At 33.3% G+C, this 18789-nt stretch overlaps 2 protein-coding genes across 3 annotated transcripts; one reads left to right on the forward strand and one right to left on the reverse strand.

Annotated features, from left to right (window-relative positions):
• The first annotated feature begins 1355 nt into the window (after positions 1-1355).
• LOC125056878 (chitin deacetylase 1) lies at positions 1356-6083 on the forward strand. Of its 2 annotated transcripts, none has more exons than XM_047660196.1 (5): positions 1356-1525; positions 2352-2484; positions 3280-3392; positions 4381-4530; positions 4661-6083. In XM_047660196.1, the coding sequence occupies exons 1-5, from the start codon at positions 1474-1476 to the stop codon at positions 5818-5820; spliced, it is 1608 nt and encodes a 535-aa protein (XP_047516152.1). In that variant the 5' UTR covers positions 1356-1473; the 3' UTR covers positions 5821-6083. The 2 variants fall into 2 exon arrangements, with proteins under 2 accessions (XP_047516152.1, XP_047516151.1); XM_047660195.1 differs by lacking the exon at positions 3280-3392 and adding an exon at positions 3004-3134 and having other exon boundaries at positions 1362-1525.
• A 1810-nt stretch (positions 6084-7893) lies between these two features.
• On the reverse strand, positions 7894-18707 carry LOC125056729 (kinesin-associated protein 3). Its single transcript, XM_047660002.1, has 13 exons — positions 18568-18707; positions 17977-18148; positions 17463-17701; positions 16377-16941; positions 16172-16272; positions 15602-15841; positions 14636-14810; positions 13602-13738; positions 13266-13356; positions 12004-12122; positions 10527-10671; positions 9288-9357; positions 7894-8806 (listed from the first exon to the last, which is right to left on the reverse strand). The coding sequence occupies exons 2-13, from the start codon at positions 18131-18133 to the stop codon at positions 8698-8700; spliced, it is 2148 nt and encodes a 715-aa protein (XP_047515958.1). The 5' UTR covers positions 18134-18148; positions 18568-18707; the 3' UTR covers positions 7894-8697.
• Positions 18708-18789: the final 82 nt, after the last annotated feature.

An 18789-nucleotide genomic window follows, 5' to 3' on the forward strand; every position in this document is an offset into this window, starting at 1 on the left:
ATAAAACTCATTACAGACTTAACCACAATAATGAAGGATAAAGACTATAGTCGATTGCGGTTATTTGCAATCATATCGACGTTAGACAAAATATCTATCAACAATTCTTACAATTTCATAGTTAATACCAATGGTGCATTAACGATTTATTTCTATAACCAAACAATTGTACAAGCAGCAAATCCAGAAAACCTTAGGACACAACCCACCGAATTATATCTAGATACCTCCCCACAAATGGAATATTTAGTTTTTACAGGACAAAGCATAGAACATCACAACATAATGGCAACATGAGGTGGAATGAAAAAAAGGAAGACAAAACTGTAAAATGTTCTTTTTCAGAATTTCTTATGCGATTGTATCAACACAAAAGAGGGTTAAGGGTTTTAGGAATTTATTTCGTTAGTATATCAAATTACTTTGAACTTACCGAAAACAAAGATTTTTGGCCGTAAATAATAAATTGAAAATAGTTATAATAATGGAAATCGAAGATCCTCTCGACCTTTACATGACATTGACATAAATTTAATGAAACTGGTTCGGTTGATAATCGAAAGTGGCTTTTATCGGCTTCATAATTTAAAAAAAATGCATAAGAGGCTCTTAGGAAATCTTTAAATATCAGTGTTAGAATATTGCATATCGTTGTGTAATGTGTTAAACAATTTCTTCACAAAATGGAAAATTAACATAATTTTAACTTCAAATTCCTAGTGGGTATTTACAATTTATATTTTCTTCGTACGTAAAATCGTAGTACATTTTTAGTTGAGATCTAAGTTACAGTAATCAATAACTGATCACACATTAATGTTTTCTTAAATATTTTTTTCAGTTTATAAAATTTCATTAAAGCTTTTAGTATAAAGAATAAATACGAGAGAATCAGTTTATTTTTCATTTAACATAATGTTTGACAAACTCAATGATTAATTTAATTATATTTTTAACTGAAAAATTCAACCGAGAGTTTTCGTTTAAGCCGTTTTTTTTACTTCATATTCTAAGTATAGAAAAGAAATCATAGTTAAATTAGGCGGAAAAATATTTTTTTTTTACTGAAAGGCAATTTACGAAGGTAGTTGTAGGTAAAATGTAAAGTATTTATATAATTGCAGTTAAAAGTGACGTTAATTACGGCTACATGATTTTTGTAAATCACTAATTAAATGCATTTACTAAGTATAATGTGTAATAGTTTTATTTAGAATTATAGATAAATCATTACTAGTCAATTAAATAATGTAATGGTAAACGTCTAATAATGTCATCGTCTGCTTATTAAAAGCTTCGTCTGCGGAATGGAAATGTATACTGTGAGGAGTCAGAGTGCGTAGAGGACGGGTGGAGTTTGTCGGCTGGTATCGACAGCACAGGGCCTGGTTATATAAAGGTGAAGAGGGGCAGCTGGCACCTCTTGCACTTTCTTGCGGAGCGCGACGCAACGGACAGTCACTGTCGAGCACTATGGCTCGCCGCGCGTACCTGTACCTTGGCGTATTATTACTTGCCTACTCCGGTAAGTACAATATTATATCTATAATTATTTTTTATAAATCTTTTAATACAGTTTATTTAAATATTGGACTTAATAAAATAATATTTTAAATAAAATAATAATATTTTAAAATTAAAATAGTGAATAAATACTTCAGGCTTTTTCCAATTACATTTCCATTGATTTGTATTTATTTTAAATATTATTTTATTTGTATATATTTAATACACGTTGGTACTCAAAGGTAGCCAAATAGCGAATAAGATACCGGTTTTCTACGTGGCCAGCGTTGACCTCGATTTCTTTTTAACATTTTGCCTTTCAATGCCGTCATCGGTTAGCTTTCGGAATACGCAACTCATTCTGGAATAAGCATAAAGACATATTACGAATTTGCTTTTGTAATTTAATTTCGTGTCAGTAAGAAACAACTAGAAAATGTTGCCGACTAGAGCTTATGATTCATACAAGCTACGGCACTCCACACTAAATTGAAACGGTACTACATTTCCTCTCATGTGTGGTAATCGTCTTACGTTGGTGTTACTCAACAATTTCTTTCTTGGATAATGTTCAACATATTGCCAAAGAATACATACAAATTGGCTCAACGTTATTAAATGAAAGTCACACGCTCCAATATAATTGTATACGATTGCAACGTATATAACTAGCGGTTTCGTAGTACCAATATAATAAGCACCGGAAGAATGTGAAACCTATGCAAGGGTTTTCGTATGGGGTAACAAAAAATAAGTGGTATTGTTGAAGGTATTTCGAACGGCAACATTTATCATATTTATATACCTTTAAAGTGATCGAAATTAACTTATTATTTTTGATGTAGTGTTAGGTGAGTCGAGAGTCAAACGTCAGGATGATGATGGTGACGAGGTGAACCCTGAACAGCTCTGTGATGGACGTCCTCCAGACGAATACTTCCGCCTTAGCACAGAAGGAGACTGCCGCGATGTTGTCAGGTAATTTGGAGCTTTTTTTATGTCTCGTCGAACAAAATCATAATATTTTGTGCATGCAAGGCCAATTCAAATTGTTGATTTATATGCGTCATTAGATATTCAACTCGAGAACCTGATAGTCCAGTGAACGGAGCGGTCAACGTGTCTTGAATATTATTCTCATAATCTATATAATAGGTATTCTCGCTGTCTACAGTCAAAATTATAAAAGGCATCTATCTATTACAAGGTTTGAGTTGAAAAAACATCGGAACTGGTTGGAGAAGGTGCAGTATAGAGTTAAAGTTTTTGTACTTTAATTCGCAAGGTTATTTTTTCACAATAGAAGAATAAGGTTTTCATATTGCACAGATTTTTTATTCAGGTTGGTTCGTCGAAGAGGAAGTCATTGGGTATGAATGTATAAAGGTGTTTCTTGGTTTTCACTTCCTTGTTATGGGTGAAACTTTGCAAACTTACGTGGCGACAAATACTTAGCGCTCTAATTTTAAAAAATGCTGAAGATAAGGCTGTGTACAGGTGCGACAAGGGTGCTGAGAATGGAGTGACCAGACTAGCGTCCGTCAAGTGTCCCGGAGGTCTAGGCTTTGATATCGACCGTCAAACATGTGACTGGAAAACCAATGTTAAGAATTGCGATAAACTAGAAAGTAAGTTCAATTAAATGCGGGAAGTGTGCGAGCGAAGGGCTAACTTCCGTCTCTCCTCAAGAGGAATGTTAACACCGGTTAGCCTTTTGTGCGTCCGCTTCCGCATACTCCTTACTTTAAATAACTTTATTTCTTATGAATACAGGTGCACTAGGTCAGGTCTTAAACAGATCACTTGCCCCTCCGGACTGTCTTTTGATCTTGATAAACAGACCTGCGACTGGAAGGGTAAAGTGACCAACTGTGACAAACTTGAGAGTAAGTGGCGACATTATACGCTTGGGTGAAGGGGCCGCGTCGCACAATACTCGTAGATTTGTTTTGCATGAGGCCCCGGACAAAGGGAAAGGCCCTCAATTGGACCGCCCTTAACTACACTATGGAAACAATTGTTTGCATACTTATACACTAATCCTGCTGACTTTGAATTTTTATTATTTTTTTATATTCTATTGAATACAAAAGAAATAAAAATGTGTTCACATCTACAAATTGAGAGAAAAGCACCGTATGGTTCAAAAGACGTTGTGTTTCATAAATGTTCACTCATTTCTATTAATCACAATTTCTTTCCATGCTTTGGCTTCAAACGATACACTCAACTAATACTCTTTTGGTCTTTTACTAAAAATAACTGCACCCGCAAACGCAAACGCAAATCACTTTTAATGTATCGTACACTTATCGCTTCCAAAAGAATACTAATCATGTAATAAACACGCTTTGAAGGCTGAAATTCTTATTTTTGGATGGTGTTTGGTTTATGTAAATATGTAATTTACTCAAAATTTTTAAGCCTTCTCGTATCTATTTTACCATACGTCAAATATATTATAAATCAAGATTCCTAAACTTTTCTTTAAGTTTTTTGAAACGGTTTATTGTGATGTCTAATTCATTTTCCATAGTCTTTCATTAATACAACACATTGAGGTTTTAATAACGTATCCATTTTAATTTCCTCTCTATTCTATATTTTCTATCGTATCAGCGCCTGTAAAGTGACTAATCGTGTAAACTCATAAACTCTTACTTCTCTTCTTTACAATCAAAATTATTAATGAGTCTTTCGTTTTTATTCTTTCTTAAGTAACTTCTCATAATTCACGCTTCATCCCTGAGACTTCGACTTACTAGCTGACTGACGTCACTAGCAGACTACCAACACATACGCAAACCAGTCCCATTCGTCCTACGTCCATCGAAACAATCATTAAACAAATTTAACATATTAACTTACTTACAGAGCCAAGAAAAGTGCTGCCACTTTTGAAGACAGATGAACCTATCTGCTCCGAAGGCAAGTTGGCCTGTGGCAGTGGGGATTGTATTGAAAAGGAGCTGTTTTGTAACGGAAAATTTGATTGCAAGGACGAATCAGACGAGAATGCTTGCAGTGAGTATTTTGTTTACAAATTATTCGTACCTACTTTTATTGCGTACGATAATAACCTTTTATTATTTTAATATAAGTGACTATGAAACATAAATAATGAATCAAATCATAATAATATCTAACTTTCCAGCCGTCGATTTAGATCCGAACAGAGCACCTGACTGTGATCCTAACCAATGTGTTCTTCCTGACTGCTTCTGTTCCGCTGATGGCACTCGCATTCCTGGGGGTCTTGAAGTCAACCAGGTTCCTCAGATGATCACGATCACCTTCAATGGAGCTGTTAACGTAGACAACATCGATCTGTATGAGCAAATCTTCAACGGAAACAGACTAAACCCTAATGGTTGCCAGGTTCGGGGAACATTCTTCGTCTCCCACAAATATAGTAACTACGCCGCTATACAAGAGTTACATCGTAAGGGACATGAAATCGCTGTATTCTCCCTCACACACAAAGATGACCCACAATACTGGTCCAGTGGTACCTACGATGACTGGTTGGCTGAGATGGCCGGTGCCCGTCTTATCGTTGAGAGGTTCGCCAACATAACGGACGCTTCCATCATCGGAGTCCGTGCACCATACTTGCGTGTAGGTGGTAACAAGCAATTCGAAATGATGGCTGACCAATATTTCGTCTACGATGCTTCCATAACTGCCCCTCTTGGCCGAGTTCCAATTTGGCCCTACACCTTGTACTTCCGTATGCCACACAAGTGTAACGGTAACGCTCACAACTGTCCGTCAAGAAGCCACCCTGTATGGGAAATGGTAGTGAACGAGTTGGACAGACGTGATGACCCTACATTTGATGAGTCCCTTCCGGGTTGTCACGTTGTCGATTCTTGTTCCAACATTCAAACCGGTGACCAATTCGCCCGCCTTCTGCGTCACAACTTCAACCGTCACTACAGTACCAACCGTGCCCCTCTTGGTCTTCACTTCCACGCCTCATGGCTTAAATCCAAGAAAGAATTCAGAGATGAGCTCATCAAATTCATCGAAGAAATGCTTACCAAGAGCGATGTTTATTTCACATCACAAATTCAAGTTATCCAATGGATGCAAAACCCTACTGAAGTGTCTTCACTCCGAGACTTCCAAGAATGGAAAAATGACAAATGCGACGTCAAGGGACAACCCTTCTGTTCCTTACCAAACGCATGCCCCTTGACAACACGAGAGTTACCAGGAGAGACCCTTCGTTTGTTTACATGTATGGAGTGTCCCAATAACTACCCATGGATTCTGGATCCCACAGGAGAGGGTTTCAACGTGAAGAAGTGATCTCTTAAGTTAAAAAAAGACTGTACAGGTGTAAATAATACTCAGTAATTTTATTGAATACAATGTATAGTGACTTGGGTGACGAACGGCACTGACCTGATTAATTATTGTTTTCAATGCCTATTTATATGAAATCTTAGTGCCGGTGTTTGAAAAAGGTGGAGTTAATGTCACTCTGCTACAAAGACAAACTTATGTATGTTTCATTAACATAATTTAAGTTGTTACAATTTTATAAATAAATATATATAAAATAAAATTAACCGACATGTTTTATTTACCACATTCACCTACAATTGTTTATGACCTTGATTATGTTAGAAATGAAGTAACAGATTTTTTAAATTTACTGTTAATACATTCATAATATGGTCACATTTGGTTAGCAATATAACATACATTCGACTTTGGAATGCTAACATTTGAAAGATCTTTAATGTATAGGCAATATTTAGGTAGGCTTTAGAATATACATAATATTTCGACTCATTCATTACCGTGGATGAAACTTAATAAACCTAAACCTAACCTATAAGGGCACACCTTAGTTTACAATACGAAGCAAGCTACTGCAAGACAATTTCTTTAAATTTTGAAATTTTTGTCTTTTCTATAATGAATAACACAACATACTTAAATTATATTCTATGACAGAACATGATTACACATCCTAAAGCGTTTGAGAACAATTCCAGCAATTATGCGTAAGGTTGTTGCATATAATTGACATGCAGATATATAGTCATTAATCAATCAGCGGGGTAATTAACCAACAATATTATTTCTTGTTTTGTCCTGACATACTCTTTCTAATGTCTGCTGGACAAACATTTTATTTAATAAAAAGCTATTCATAATCACAATATGTTAAGTCTTTAAAATTAAAAAGCTATGATATAGACTAACGTATTAGAATTCATTTGGGAAAATTAGTATAGTTTTGTCGTATCTTGAGGTATTTTCGGAGGTACCTTCTAACCTCTCAATATTAGTATACCCTCAACGACAATAATATGCATTTTATGGAATTCTTAAATAGAAGTTTAAGCCTAAAGAGTTATGTAGCACTTAATTGTGTTGAGATAAAATTGTACTAAAATAATTGTAACGTTATAACACATTACTTGGGGTTTTAAACGTTCTTTTCATTTATTCAGTTCTTAAAAAAATTAAACTGCGTGGCACAATTTTATTTTAAATTTACTTTTATAACAGTTATCTACGACTTCATTTGTATAGAAATATGACCTATGGACAATGTAAAATATAGCCGAGATTACAAAAGACAAATGTAAAGTTAAAAAATGCTTTTGCGAACCCGTTTTTTTAGAATATATACGTATAGAAAATGTTTGCGCCAGTTTTTATTTTGCGAGAAAATCTAGTATATTCATATAAATGTCATTGTAGGTTAGTTAATCTCCATAATTTACTGCTTTATCATGTGTAATAGTTGCAGGTTCCTAAAAAATCCGTTTTACGCCCTTCATTTGAGAACTGGCAGTAAATGTAAATTTAGAAGCATATTTTTTTCCTGAATTTCTGGAATGAATAAGTGTTCATAAAGTTACCAGTTACATGAATATTAGATATCTTGATTTGATTTTGTCTCAAAATCCACAACCATATGTGAATCACCTGTGAGTGAGAACTTTTAAAAATTTACGGATTTTCTTTAACTTATTTACAATTCGACCTATGAATAGACAGTTTCAAGGCAGCGTTAGCCCAGCGCGCTCAGAAGCCGGAGGTCATTCGATCTTAGCTTATGCCAAACTTGAGTGTGTTCATGTAATCCCAGGATTCGAATTTATTATCCGTGTGAGCTAAAAGCGCATATTAAAAAATTCAAGGCGAATTCTTAAGTTTCTATTCGCCTTTATTATACTGTATAAATCGCAAGGTAGGCTAAGTACAGCGCAAGAGTTAAAGAGTTCAACGTTATTTGCTCATATCGTTGTAAAACTATTGATCATTTCTGTAGTTTTTTAATTAATCTTTATAAACGAACAATAAATTCAAATATCTCCTCTTTATTGCTATGACGATTATAGGGATCAAAAAATACAAATAGTCATGTTAAACTTTTATTAAATTAGTATATAAGTTGCACAGCGTTATACTGATAGATTGACTGAGAACGGACACATAATTGTGTAATCTTCTACTTTTACATTTGAACACAATTATGATGGTAACAAGTAATGATAATAACAATAAAAAATAATAACAATTTGGTAAACAAAATACTGAAATTAAAACTTAAAAAAACTAATATCACAATTATTTAGGAATTGTTAAGAACACTTGTTTTATTTTTTTGCAAATTTTAATACATTTCATAATGTTTATTAATGAATTAGTATAAACAGGAATTTGTAGTATGTATAATTGTATAATCTGTGGCATTAGAATAGACTATAATTTCTTAATATAAAAGTACAGATATTAAAAATACTGACCTCTACTAATATGATCATCATCTATCTATCACCTGTACGGTGAGTTCTTTTCCAGGTGAGGCAATAACTTTACTATAATGCAAAAAATATGCAAAGATAAAGAAAATTTAACTAAAAATCGGGAATTTTCTTGGTGAACCATAATTATAGTTTCCGACAAGTTACTTTCCACCATTATGTATGAAAGAAATATTTTATACTCTAAACAAAATAACAAAGCTTTTTATTTTATTTTATTTTTTATAGCAGTAGCGGTATTTTTTTTTTTTTTTAATAATTATTGATATATTATTATTATTACAAAGATACGACTACTAGTGGCTCTCAGAGGCCATTTTGTTATGTTATTTCATTGGTGTTTTGCTAACATTATAATTAATAAGTGAGGGGTTATGAAAGTCGTTAAATAACAATTTTAAGAAAAAACATTAGTGTTCTTCGAAAACTGCGCGTCATCGTCCAATGTTTTTCCAGACATCGAATCACACAGACCGAGATCGTCAGATTGGCCGTCTTGAGTATTTCTGTCAATAAATCACACAAATTTATCTAAAACCGTAAAACTCGTATTTATACGTAGGAGTACATGTCATCATTTTCGCATAATATCTCTAAACATTCAACAAAAAGATAAAAAAATATAAAAAATCATATTAATACTAAATTTAATACATTTTCACGACATTTTTACGGTAAAAAGTTAGTCTATTTCATACTATTAAAGAAATAACTGATTAAAAATGTTTTTTGTAGAACAAATTGAAAATCAAACCCTATTAGCCAATTTCATATATGTAATTACTAACTACGTAACAGTTTCAAACTTAAGCTATTGAAATTATGTTTTTCTACCGGTCCATTAAATTACCTAGCTTATTGAGTTTTATAATTAAAGTTGACTTTTCAAATATATTTTTTCACAGAGAAGAATTATTTAAAATTTACATAAAAAATTACACTTCGAATTGTAAAGCTTTGAAGTCCATTAAAAATATTTGTTCTTACCGGCTATTTGCTCTGTTATAATCTTCACCAGAAAAGCTGTCAGTGTCATCGTTCAGAGATGCTTGAGAATCTAAAACAAAACAATGTCGAAAACCAATATTGTCATTTATTTTTACTAAAATAACACACATTGAGTCAAATTTTTAAGTAAATTATCGCGGATTTAAAATAATAAATGGTATAATGCAACAAAACATGTATTAAGAACTTGACTTTTATTTGCATGTATAATTTTTATATCTAAGGGGGGCCGAGCCTACGGAACAGCCATAACCGACAGTGCTCGCAGCTCATGTAACTGGGTGGTTAGGCGTGCCTGCCTTTTGGGGAGAAGTATGCTTTCAGATTATTTCATATGTTAAGATTTAGGATTATGACTCCCGTATCAATCTAATACGTTTTAGACACTATACTTAGCACTTGAGTGTGATACTATACTTCTTCCGTAATAAAAGTCGTCATAGTCGTAGAATAGTGACGGATCTGACAAATAGTGAACTTTACAGGGCAGCCATTTCAAATTAATATAATCACGTTAGTTTTTGTCATAACTATTTTAATTCATATTCTGCTATTATGAAAATTGGCATACAAGCAAACAAAAGGGTTTGTTTTGAAACAAAATAAAAATAATAACATTAAATTACACAGTTTTCTAGAAATATCACATGTTTCTATCAAATTCATCACTTTACCGACTGATTAATTTGAAATTAAAACACATTGATTTTTTTTAGCCGTAATATTTAGTCAATGTAGTATCCAAATATGATAAAAAGTGGATTTTGGATTTTTTTCAAATCCGACATTGTTCTACGATCATGACGAAGAAGTCGCTGACCTAATAGATAGAGAACTGTTTGGGGTCGAGGCTGACAATGAAGTCTCTGATAAATTGGCCTGCAAAAAAAACATTCTAACGAACAGTTCAGAAAACTTTTAAGGAAATCGACTAATTTCTATTATAAGTGTAGAGAGTGTATACTTATGTTTACATCTTTAAGTTTCATGGTTTTAAAAAAAATTATACATTTTTTTTTTATTGTACAGGAGGCAAGTTAAGTTCAACATTATGATGATGCGGCAAAGATTCCCTTAAATAACGCTCAGTTGTAGAACGAACGTCGAGGTGATACGGGTGGAATTGTATAGTCTGCCTGGAGGTTCGATAATGAACGGTAGACTAAATCATTTCTAAATATAAGCATGAACAATAACAACACGAAGTATGGTAGTTACCCGAAGTAGTAAGGCGATGAGTGGTTAGATATTCGGCAGAGAGATAGGGCGGTAACTCATCCGCCGCATCTCCTGACCCGCCCTCCGCTCCCAGCGTCTCCACTACGGAAAGCCATTGGCCATTGTGGCAACGGAATCGTTCCACCTGCAAAGATATAACAATATTTTTATTGATATTAAACCTCAAAAAAAAATGTTTTATTTCTATATAATATCATAAATTTAATTTTTCCAAAACCTACATATGTTTAAACTGACGATAATATAAAAAATGACATTTGTAACCGTTATTATTGTGAATTTTACTGAAAAAAAAACGTTAAATCGTCCAATGTTTACGGATATTTTAATCAACATACATTTTATGATATGCCCATCAATAGTAATCGTTTAATACATCGATAGCATGCTTAAGGATATCGTATTGATTCTATTATGTATATACGAATTACTTTACACAACTCGATAATTCGATTGCTTTTCAGCAATTGTGATCGAATTGGTTACGTCTATAGAATGAATTCGCATGTACTATAGACATTTAAATGTACCAAATAAAGTATCACGTTAATTATTACGCGTTTTCTGAAGAAGCGAAAAGAGTTTCAAATAAATCTATATATATAAAAGAAAGTCGTGTTTGTTACAACACTTATAACTCGAGAACGGCTGGACCGATTGCTATGGTTTTTGATTTGTTGGATTTGTTTCCGTCCCGAATAGCAGAATAAGCAATAAAATATCGGATAAGTTATCGAATAACAATAAATTAATTAATTAATTTTACGAATGCAAAAACCATATGGTGCCATCTGTTGACAAAACTACGCATCATTTTACGTCGAATTCGTGTCAGTTCAAGAAATTCCGATCTTGAGGTGAATGAGGAGATGCATAACCATGCTTTGATCCTGATCAAAAGATGTTGGATATCAGAAAGTGCTTAACATGCAATATCGCCATATTGACGCTAGAGAGAAGATGCCTAATGTGTAAAACTGCCACTTTCGCAATGGCAAGCAATGAAACATTTCTGTATTTGCAAAAAAGTTGTATTAATGTAATACTTAACATTAATGAAATCCTAAAATAAGTTAAATTAAAGTAACAACGATATTATAAGGTTGTAGGGCGGAACGAAGTTAGCCAGGTCAGCTAGTATATTTTAAAAAAAACCATAGAAGCTACAAACTTTGGTTATGACTTTAGATTTCTGTATCTGTTTCATGAACATATTTTATAATAGGCAAGTGATTTGTGAGTCTGTGCCTGACTCGCGATGTTTTCCTTCACCCTACGATCGAGTATAAATCGCGCACATAGAAAGTCCATTGGTGCATAGCCGGGGTTGGAACCTTGGACCTCAGTAATGAGAGCACGCACGCTCAAGCTTTAACATTGGATCAATGCTAATCAATAATTAACTAAAGACGCAATATGTGAAAATATTTCAAGATAAAAGTAAAGATATTATTACCTTAATCCTTGCTGCCCATTCATTTTGCATTTGCGATATAATATCGAGGCAGGAATCGCACATTTTTCGTATTTCGACATTTTTATCTTGCATGAGATCAATTAGGTAAGCTGGCGCTTCTGAAAAACATTATACATTTGTCATAAAACAGGAAAATGAATTGAATCATGGTTTTCGAAAAATAATTGAGTAAATAGCTGTAAAATTTTGAAATCCTAACCAAAGAGGAGATATTTGAGGTCAAAGAGGCCAGTACATCAAAACGCCAATTTTATATGTAACGACCTAATATATTTTGTTTATTCGTTATATATATATATGTATATATTATGTCGCGGCCATCAAGCTTAATTAGCCGTTCAATTAACAGCCTAGCCGTTTAACTAGCGGCCTGAAAGATGTTCAGCCGTAGCTATGAGTTATTAGTAGCCTATTGAATAAAAGTCGGCAAGTGAAGCATAAAACCGGCACGGCCGTACCATCCTTATCTCAAAAAGTCAGTATATTTAAAACATAAAAGATTTATAATATTGATATACAAAGTTTAGTTACTTAGTTAGGGAGCGTTCAAGTATTACGTAACGAATTTGGGGGGGGGGTCCTTTTTTAAAACGTTACGATGCGGGGCGGGGATTAAACTGCGCGTTATTGTTAATATTATTGTCGACTTTCCAGATTTTTACACCACATAATGGTAACTTTTAGGTATAAATAATCACAGGGTGGTCACGAAACGTTTTACTATACTTGGGTACAGAAAAACGTTACGGCGCGGTACTTGGGGGGGGGAGTCAATAATCTTCAAAAATTTCGTGACGTAATACTTAACGCTCCCTTAGTTACTTACGTAATAACTTATGACCAAAGGTCCCTTAAGCCGGGACTGAATCAATTAACCAACTTGGTATTACATGAATCTCACAATTTTGTACTGTAGAAGAACTAAGTTGTTTTTTTTAATAAATGTTTTCTAGATAATTCCCCGACTATGTAGTCGTCAGAGGTATTAAATAGCTAACGTCAATGGTATAGGTAACCCGAATGATTAAACACTACTACCTATTTCTTTTGACAACTTTTTGCATGACCCTTATAGCAAATCCTAAAAAGATGCCTCTTAACTTAATATTGAATATTATTTCCTTTAAATTCGTCTGTTACTTTTATGCCCATAGCTTGCTCAGTGTTATACATGAACTAAGACTAAAATAACTAAGTTGCAAACCCTTTTTTTAGAAGTTTTTGATGGCATTATAACTTACCAGTGCTAGTAACAAGGGTTTCTGCTGCGCGAGGATGAGACAACATTTGACGAAATGCGAATACTGTTTGAAGGACGTGCTCGTCGTCTGCCTGTTAAATTAATTATTAATAAAAAATAAATCTAATTGCAGCGTCTTAAACTAAAGAACTTTAAAAACAAACTCTCTCTCTCTCTTCATCACAGCGTTAACACAGTTCGATAGAAGGAGACGAAATAGTACTTAAAAGAAAATTATGAATCTGAGAAACTGCTGGTTCAAATTAAATATTTTAGTAGATCACCGAATCACTTGTAAATATATATGAACAAGATCCCAAAGACCTCACATTCATACCTGTCGGTGTCGTAAGGCGGTCACGAGCGCGTGACCTCCTCCTGCCGCAGCGAGAGCACTCGCGCACCGTTCGTCTGCGCACACAGCGCCTGCTAGTACGACACCGCCCAATACCATCTCAGCCTCACATTGTTCTCCTTAACATATAAATACTAATTTAATTTTTTTGAAGTCAAAACTTCTTTAGCGGCGTTGTACACTTTTTTGGAATGGGTAAAAAATGTTAAACTCGCGTCAGGACAAATTCGTAAGACGGATGTTTTTTTAAAGGATTATGAACCTTCGTACTATATAGTTACGGTTTTAATTCATTTGTCTCTTTCCTCAGATACATTGATGCATGTGGAATTGGACCTTAAGTCAATACTTCAAGGTTTAATTTTGCGAAACGTCTAAATCTTTATTATTAACGATTTGGTCAGTCTGACGCGAATAAAATAAAGGCAACTTTAAAAATAGTGAATTTTCCTAACTGAATTATTTGATACTAATTTTAATTATTTTGTGTAGGTTTCTTAAGACGGATGGAGTGTAGACAGCTGGCGCGGCATATTTAATGTAATATAAATTGTTATGTTTATTTACGACAGCGCAATAAATAAATATTGTATTCTACCACATAAATGATAATACTTTTATACAGATAATTAACGCAATTCGTGCAAAATTATTCCCTAACCATTCCAAAATATCAAAAAAGGACAACGTTAATATTCAAGTTTTCACTTCTGCCGGCACTCCCGGAGTGCAACCCGTCGTTTTTTTTTTTTTAATATATCGTCGCTTTTTAAAAATTACGTTTTTATTAAATTGTGAAAGGGCAATTGCAACATATGAGCAAGATTTATCTTATTCCAGTTTAGATCCAGATGACTAGCATCAAAATCATACAAAAGGACTATCTTCTAGATATCTTTTACTATTTATAACAGTCAAATAGGCAGTTTTAATACCGTACATAGTCTAGGTTAGGTTACTATATGAACTAAGCGAGGTATAATACAAAAGAAAACAAAAATCAATCAATAGTTTACCTGGGTCTAGGACCTTCATGATGTACGGAATCAAGTTATATCTTTCGACCACGGCATACACATCAATATTATTATTCGGGTTGAGAATATTACTAAGAGTGCCCAAACATTCTATAACAAAATCTTCAGGCGCCTCACCACTTGTTACAGCGCCAGATACATCGCCTACGAATTCCTGCAATATTTTTCTTTATTTTATTTTTCTAGAACACCAGTTTTCGGAAGAGTCACACCATTAACTTTTTGCATTAAAATTTATCTTGATATTATTTTTTATTTTCAAAGAAGTTTATGCATTGGCTTGTACGTTAGCTGTTTGTTCTCCTAGGTTTGCACCTCAAATGAAAGTATCTTTGGATTACACAGAAAGCTTTGAACACTGATCCGCGCTGGTATTCTAACATCCAATATTGGTTACTATTTCAATATTGTTGTGTACCCGATTTGATGTACATAGTTCATTCAGTCATAGCGCTGATGTTGCAAACTAGCGATCGTGAGACACAAAAATAAAAAAAGTCGGGGTAATTTTCGCTACTGGATATTACAAAGCAGCATTGACGAATTTAGTTTTGCGTAGAAACCCAAATATATTATGTTATAACGATTTCATTTGTATTATGGTCTAATTAGATATATCTGAGGTATGTAAAATATATATAATTAATGTCTTTTCGGTAAAAATAAGCAAATAAATAATAAAATAAACGATGTAACTTATTAGTAAAGCCAGCCAGTGATTTAATTTTTCTATTATTCGTATAATCTATTTTTAAATAACGAGCAGTTTTGGCCTAGTGGCTTGGATATTGCGTCTCAGAATCCCGAGGTCATGCGTTCGAATCACGCGAAAAGAACATTTCTCTATATGCACAATTAACACTGGCCCGTATGACGATAACATAGAAGACTATGATTAGTCTTCTATAATAAAATAATATCCCTGACAAATGATATTCGACTTACAACAAACATCGGCTTATTCACTGCGTGATGTGACAGATTCCTCACAAGTTTCATGAGCATCGCATTTCGATGTCTAAAAGCTCTCGCTAGAAGCTCACGCAATCTTCCCTCGGAGGTCATTTGATGAGCGGCGCGCTCGTTCCACGCAAGGTTTACACAAAGCGCCAATAGAACGTCAGTGCTACTAGGCCCATCGGCGCTTGTGTCACTATTGACGTTTAACAGCAACATATCTGTCAACTGTTGACAACTTCACTCTTATATCGAATATAAACAACAAAAAAAAAACTTTGTATTACTTTTATAGGATTAGTCTAAGGAATGGCAAGCCTAATAATTTACAATAAATAATAAAATTACTTTACGGAGATCAGAAGCTTTGATCGGATCGGTCAATTCTCAACTAGTTAAGTTTATAATATAGATTATTTGTCGTGCACCTAATATCGGGCCGATTAAATAGTCCTAATTATTGTACTAGTGATTAATTAAAGTAATTTAAATATATTTTGTTTTTTTTTGGGATTCACCGCTGGCCCTCACTTAATTAGTATAGAAGTATATACATACCAGTTTAACACAATCCGATTGAGTAAACATGACTTTAACACGGTCATCCATACTTAGATGGTATAATATCTTCATTGCCAATGTTATCTGTTTATCATCACCTAAAATTTTAAACACATATATTTTTATTAAATTAAATTAATAAGAAACTTCTCTTTGATAGCATGAATTATTGTATTCCTAGCTTATAAGAATTATTACTTACTCGTAAATTGAATAAACTTGGGCAACATGTTCAACTTAATCATTTTATTTCGCAATTTCGTATCAAAAGTCAAATTAAATAGTAGCTTTAATGTGACATTGACGAGATCGGCATTAGGTGAGTCCAAAAGTGGGGCTAATTTATCTATAATACTCCTATTGGCCATTGAATTTTTATTTTCAATAAAAATCGAAAGTTTTTGCAAGAAGGAAACAATCAGAATCAACAAGTCTATATTTGAATGCCGTTCCATGGCTCCAATAAGTAGGCCAACGATATCTTTCTTATGCATTTTATCTTCAACCTTCACATTATCAGCTATATTTAGAAGCATATAAAAAGCAACACGCAGTAATTGTTCTTGTCTCTTTGACAGTGCTTTAAGTTTTCTTTTCAACTGCTCTTCATCAATTTTCGATAAGACATCATCAGTAGCATTGCAAAGATCTTCATGATAGCTTGATACTAATATCCGAGACTTTTGTAGGTTTACATCAGCAACTGCCCATGTTCCTGACTTTGGACGCCTCTTTGGTTCTGGTATACGACTTTTTGGTAGTTCATTCTTAAACAGAAAAAACGTAAAATGTATGAGCATGTGCTATCCTTTGATATTACATACCTAGTAAGAAAAGAATGGTTTGGCCCTCTTATCCAGGACTGGGTAAATTTTCAAAAACTATGGATATGACTTTTTTATATATTAACCATTAATAATATATTTCCTTATATGGAAATTGTATTTGTTTTTCCCAAGCGATATTGGAGAATTATCACTGAATAAATTCAAAACTATCTTTAAACATAAATTAATCAATAAAGCTTTTTATAAATTTGACAATTATTTAAATGATCCTAATCCTTAGGATTGATTTTCTCCAGTTCTTTTTGTATAAAATGAAATGGCAGAGAGTTTCTTGCCCGCTCTACGCCCTTAACTTGGGAACTGGAGTAAGGAGTAAATGAAAACTTAGAATCAATTTAACATCTTTTCTGTTGACGTTCATAAATGCACTTGGTTACCTATATGAATAAAGTTATTTTGAGTTTGAGGTTGAATAATACTGATATTAAATTTAGAATTACCTTATCAGGTGTGAGTGCTGTCTTCTTTCCCTCCACTTTTTCTTTCCATTGGTCATACCTTTTTAGCTCATAATCAACTACATCCATACATAACGAGCCAATCTTATATTGTATAATAACTGAGTGAAATTCAATATATGTTGAGAAACAAAAAAAGGTGTAGACAATATTTGTACTCAACTCAATACTTCGTTTCCATTCTTCCCTTAATACTCTCGATAGAGCACTTAGCAATGCTTCTAAAAACAAAAAGAACTTTAATAATAATAGATGTGTGGATATGGTATTTAAACAAACCCATATAAGAAAATGAGTGAAGGCTAGTATTCAAGCCCAGGGGGATTTATATATTTCAGATGGTATAGATACTAGTGCAATAAATTTATCTTGAACTACAGTCTATGTATGTTGATACTGTTTGGTCGGAGTAACTTAACCCCAATTAAGTTCTAGAACCTGAATTAGTAAAAGTAACTTTTAACTACTATATGATAATATTTTAAGTAAATACTACCATTCCTAGCTAATTCCACTAGATTTTCAGGATTTCTTGCGAGTTGTAAGATTAAAGCCGATCCTTTAATTTTTTCAGGAATATCATCATATAATAACTCAACATATTCATCCACATGATGCAATACTGCAACGGGTACACTCTCCACAGGACTCATTGTAAATTTTGTCAGCTATAACAACATAATCTTGTTTAAAATTAGTAGACACAAAGCTATATTAATCACATAATAATTGTAAAAGCATCAAGTAGTATTTGTGTGGAATAATTTTCCAGAGAAGTGCAATATTCTATAGAATTAATGAGAAACAACAACAAAGAATGTTATTCAAACCAAATTGTATGATGTATGGTAATTGGCATATAAAACACATAATATATTGTACAACCTTCCGTTACAGCATTATGGAATATAAACGCTATGCAAAATCAATAGCAACCAACACCGAAGGCAAAGATTATTAAAAAGAAAATGCAGACTGGACATGCATCAAATAGAAATTATACAATTTTAAACCAGCTGTTGGGACTTGAAAGCAAAAACACAGATTGCTTAGATGTTTTTTTGGATAATAGCTATTTATATTATACCTTTCACATTTGAACTCTTTTAATAATTTAAAATCCCAATTCTTACTTCTTAGTAAATGAGATTTTAAAACCTATGTAATATAGTTAGTTATTATTAGGTATGAAAAGATTGAGCTGCAATGAAAAATAATCAATAAAAATCATTGAAATTACAGTCACTACAGACTTAATATAAAACGTCGAACCCCACAGAACATCGTCATTCAACAAAACCAAACCCAG

This window comes from Pieris napi, chromosome 15 (genome assembly GCF_905475465.1).
Source record: "Pieris napi chromosome 15, ilPieNapi1.2, whole genome shotgun sequence".
Classification (NCBI taxonomy): Eukaryota; Metazoa; Arthropoda; class Insecta; order Lepidoptera; family Pieridae; genus Pieris; species Pieris napi.

Excerpts from the sequence above, each read along its gene's own strand:
- LOC125056878 (XM_047660195.1), top strand. The coding sequence starts at position 1,474 with ATGGCTCGCCGCGCGTACCTGTACCTTGGCGTATTATTACTTGCCTAC. Across the intron at positions 1,526-2,351 it reads ATTATTACTTGCCTACTCCG|TGTTAGGTGAGTCGAGAGTC; the intron begins GTAAGTACAATA and ends TTTTTGATGTAG. Across the intron at positions 4,531-4,660 it reads ATCAGACGAGAATGCTTGCA|CCGTCGATTTAGATCCGAAC; the intron begins GTGAGTATTTTG and ends CTAACTTTCCAG.
- LOC125056729 (XM_047660002.1), bottom strand. The coding sequence starts at position 18,133 with ATGAGTCCTGTGGAGAGTGTACCCGTTGCAGTATTGCATCATGTGGAT. Across the intron at positions 16,273-16,376 it reads CAAGTTTATTCAATTTACGA|GTGATGATAAACAGATAACA; the intron begins GTAAGTAATAAT and ends TTAAAATTTTAG. Across the intron at positions 13,357-13,601 it reads CCGCCTTACGACACCGACAG|GCAGACGACGAGCACGTCCT; the intron begins GTATGAATGTGA and ends TTAATTTAACAG.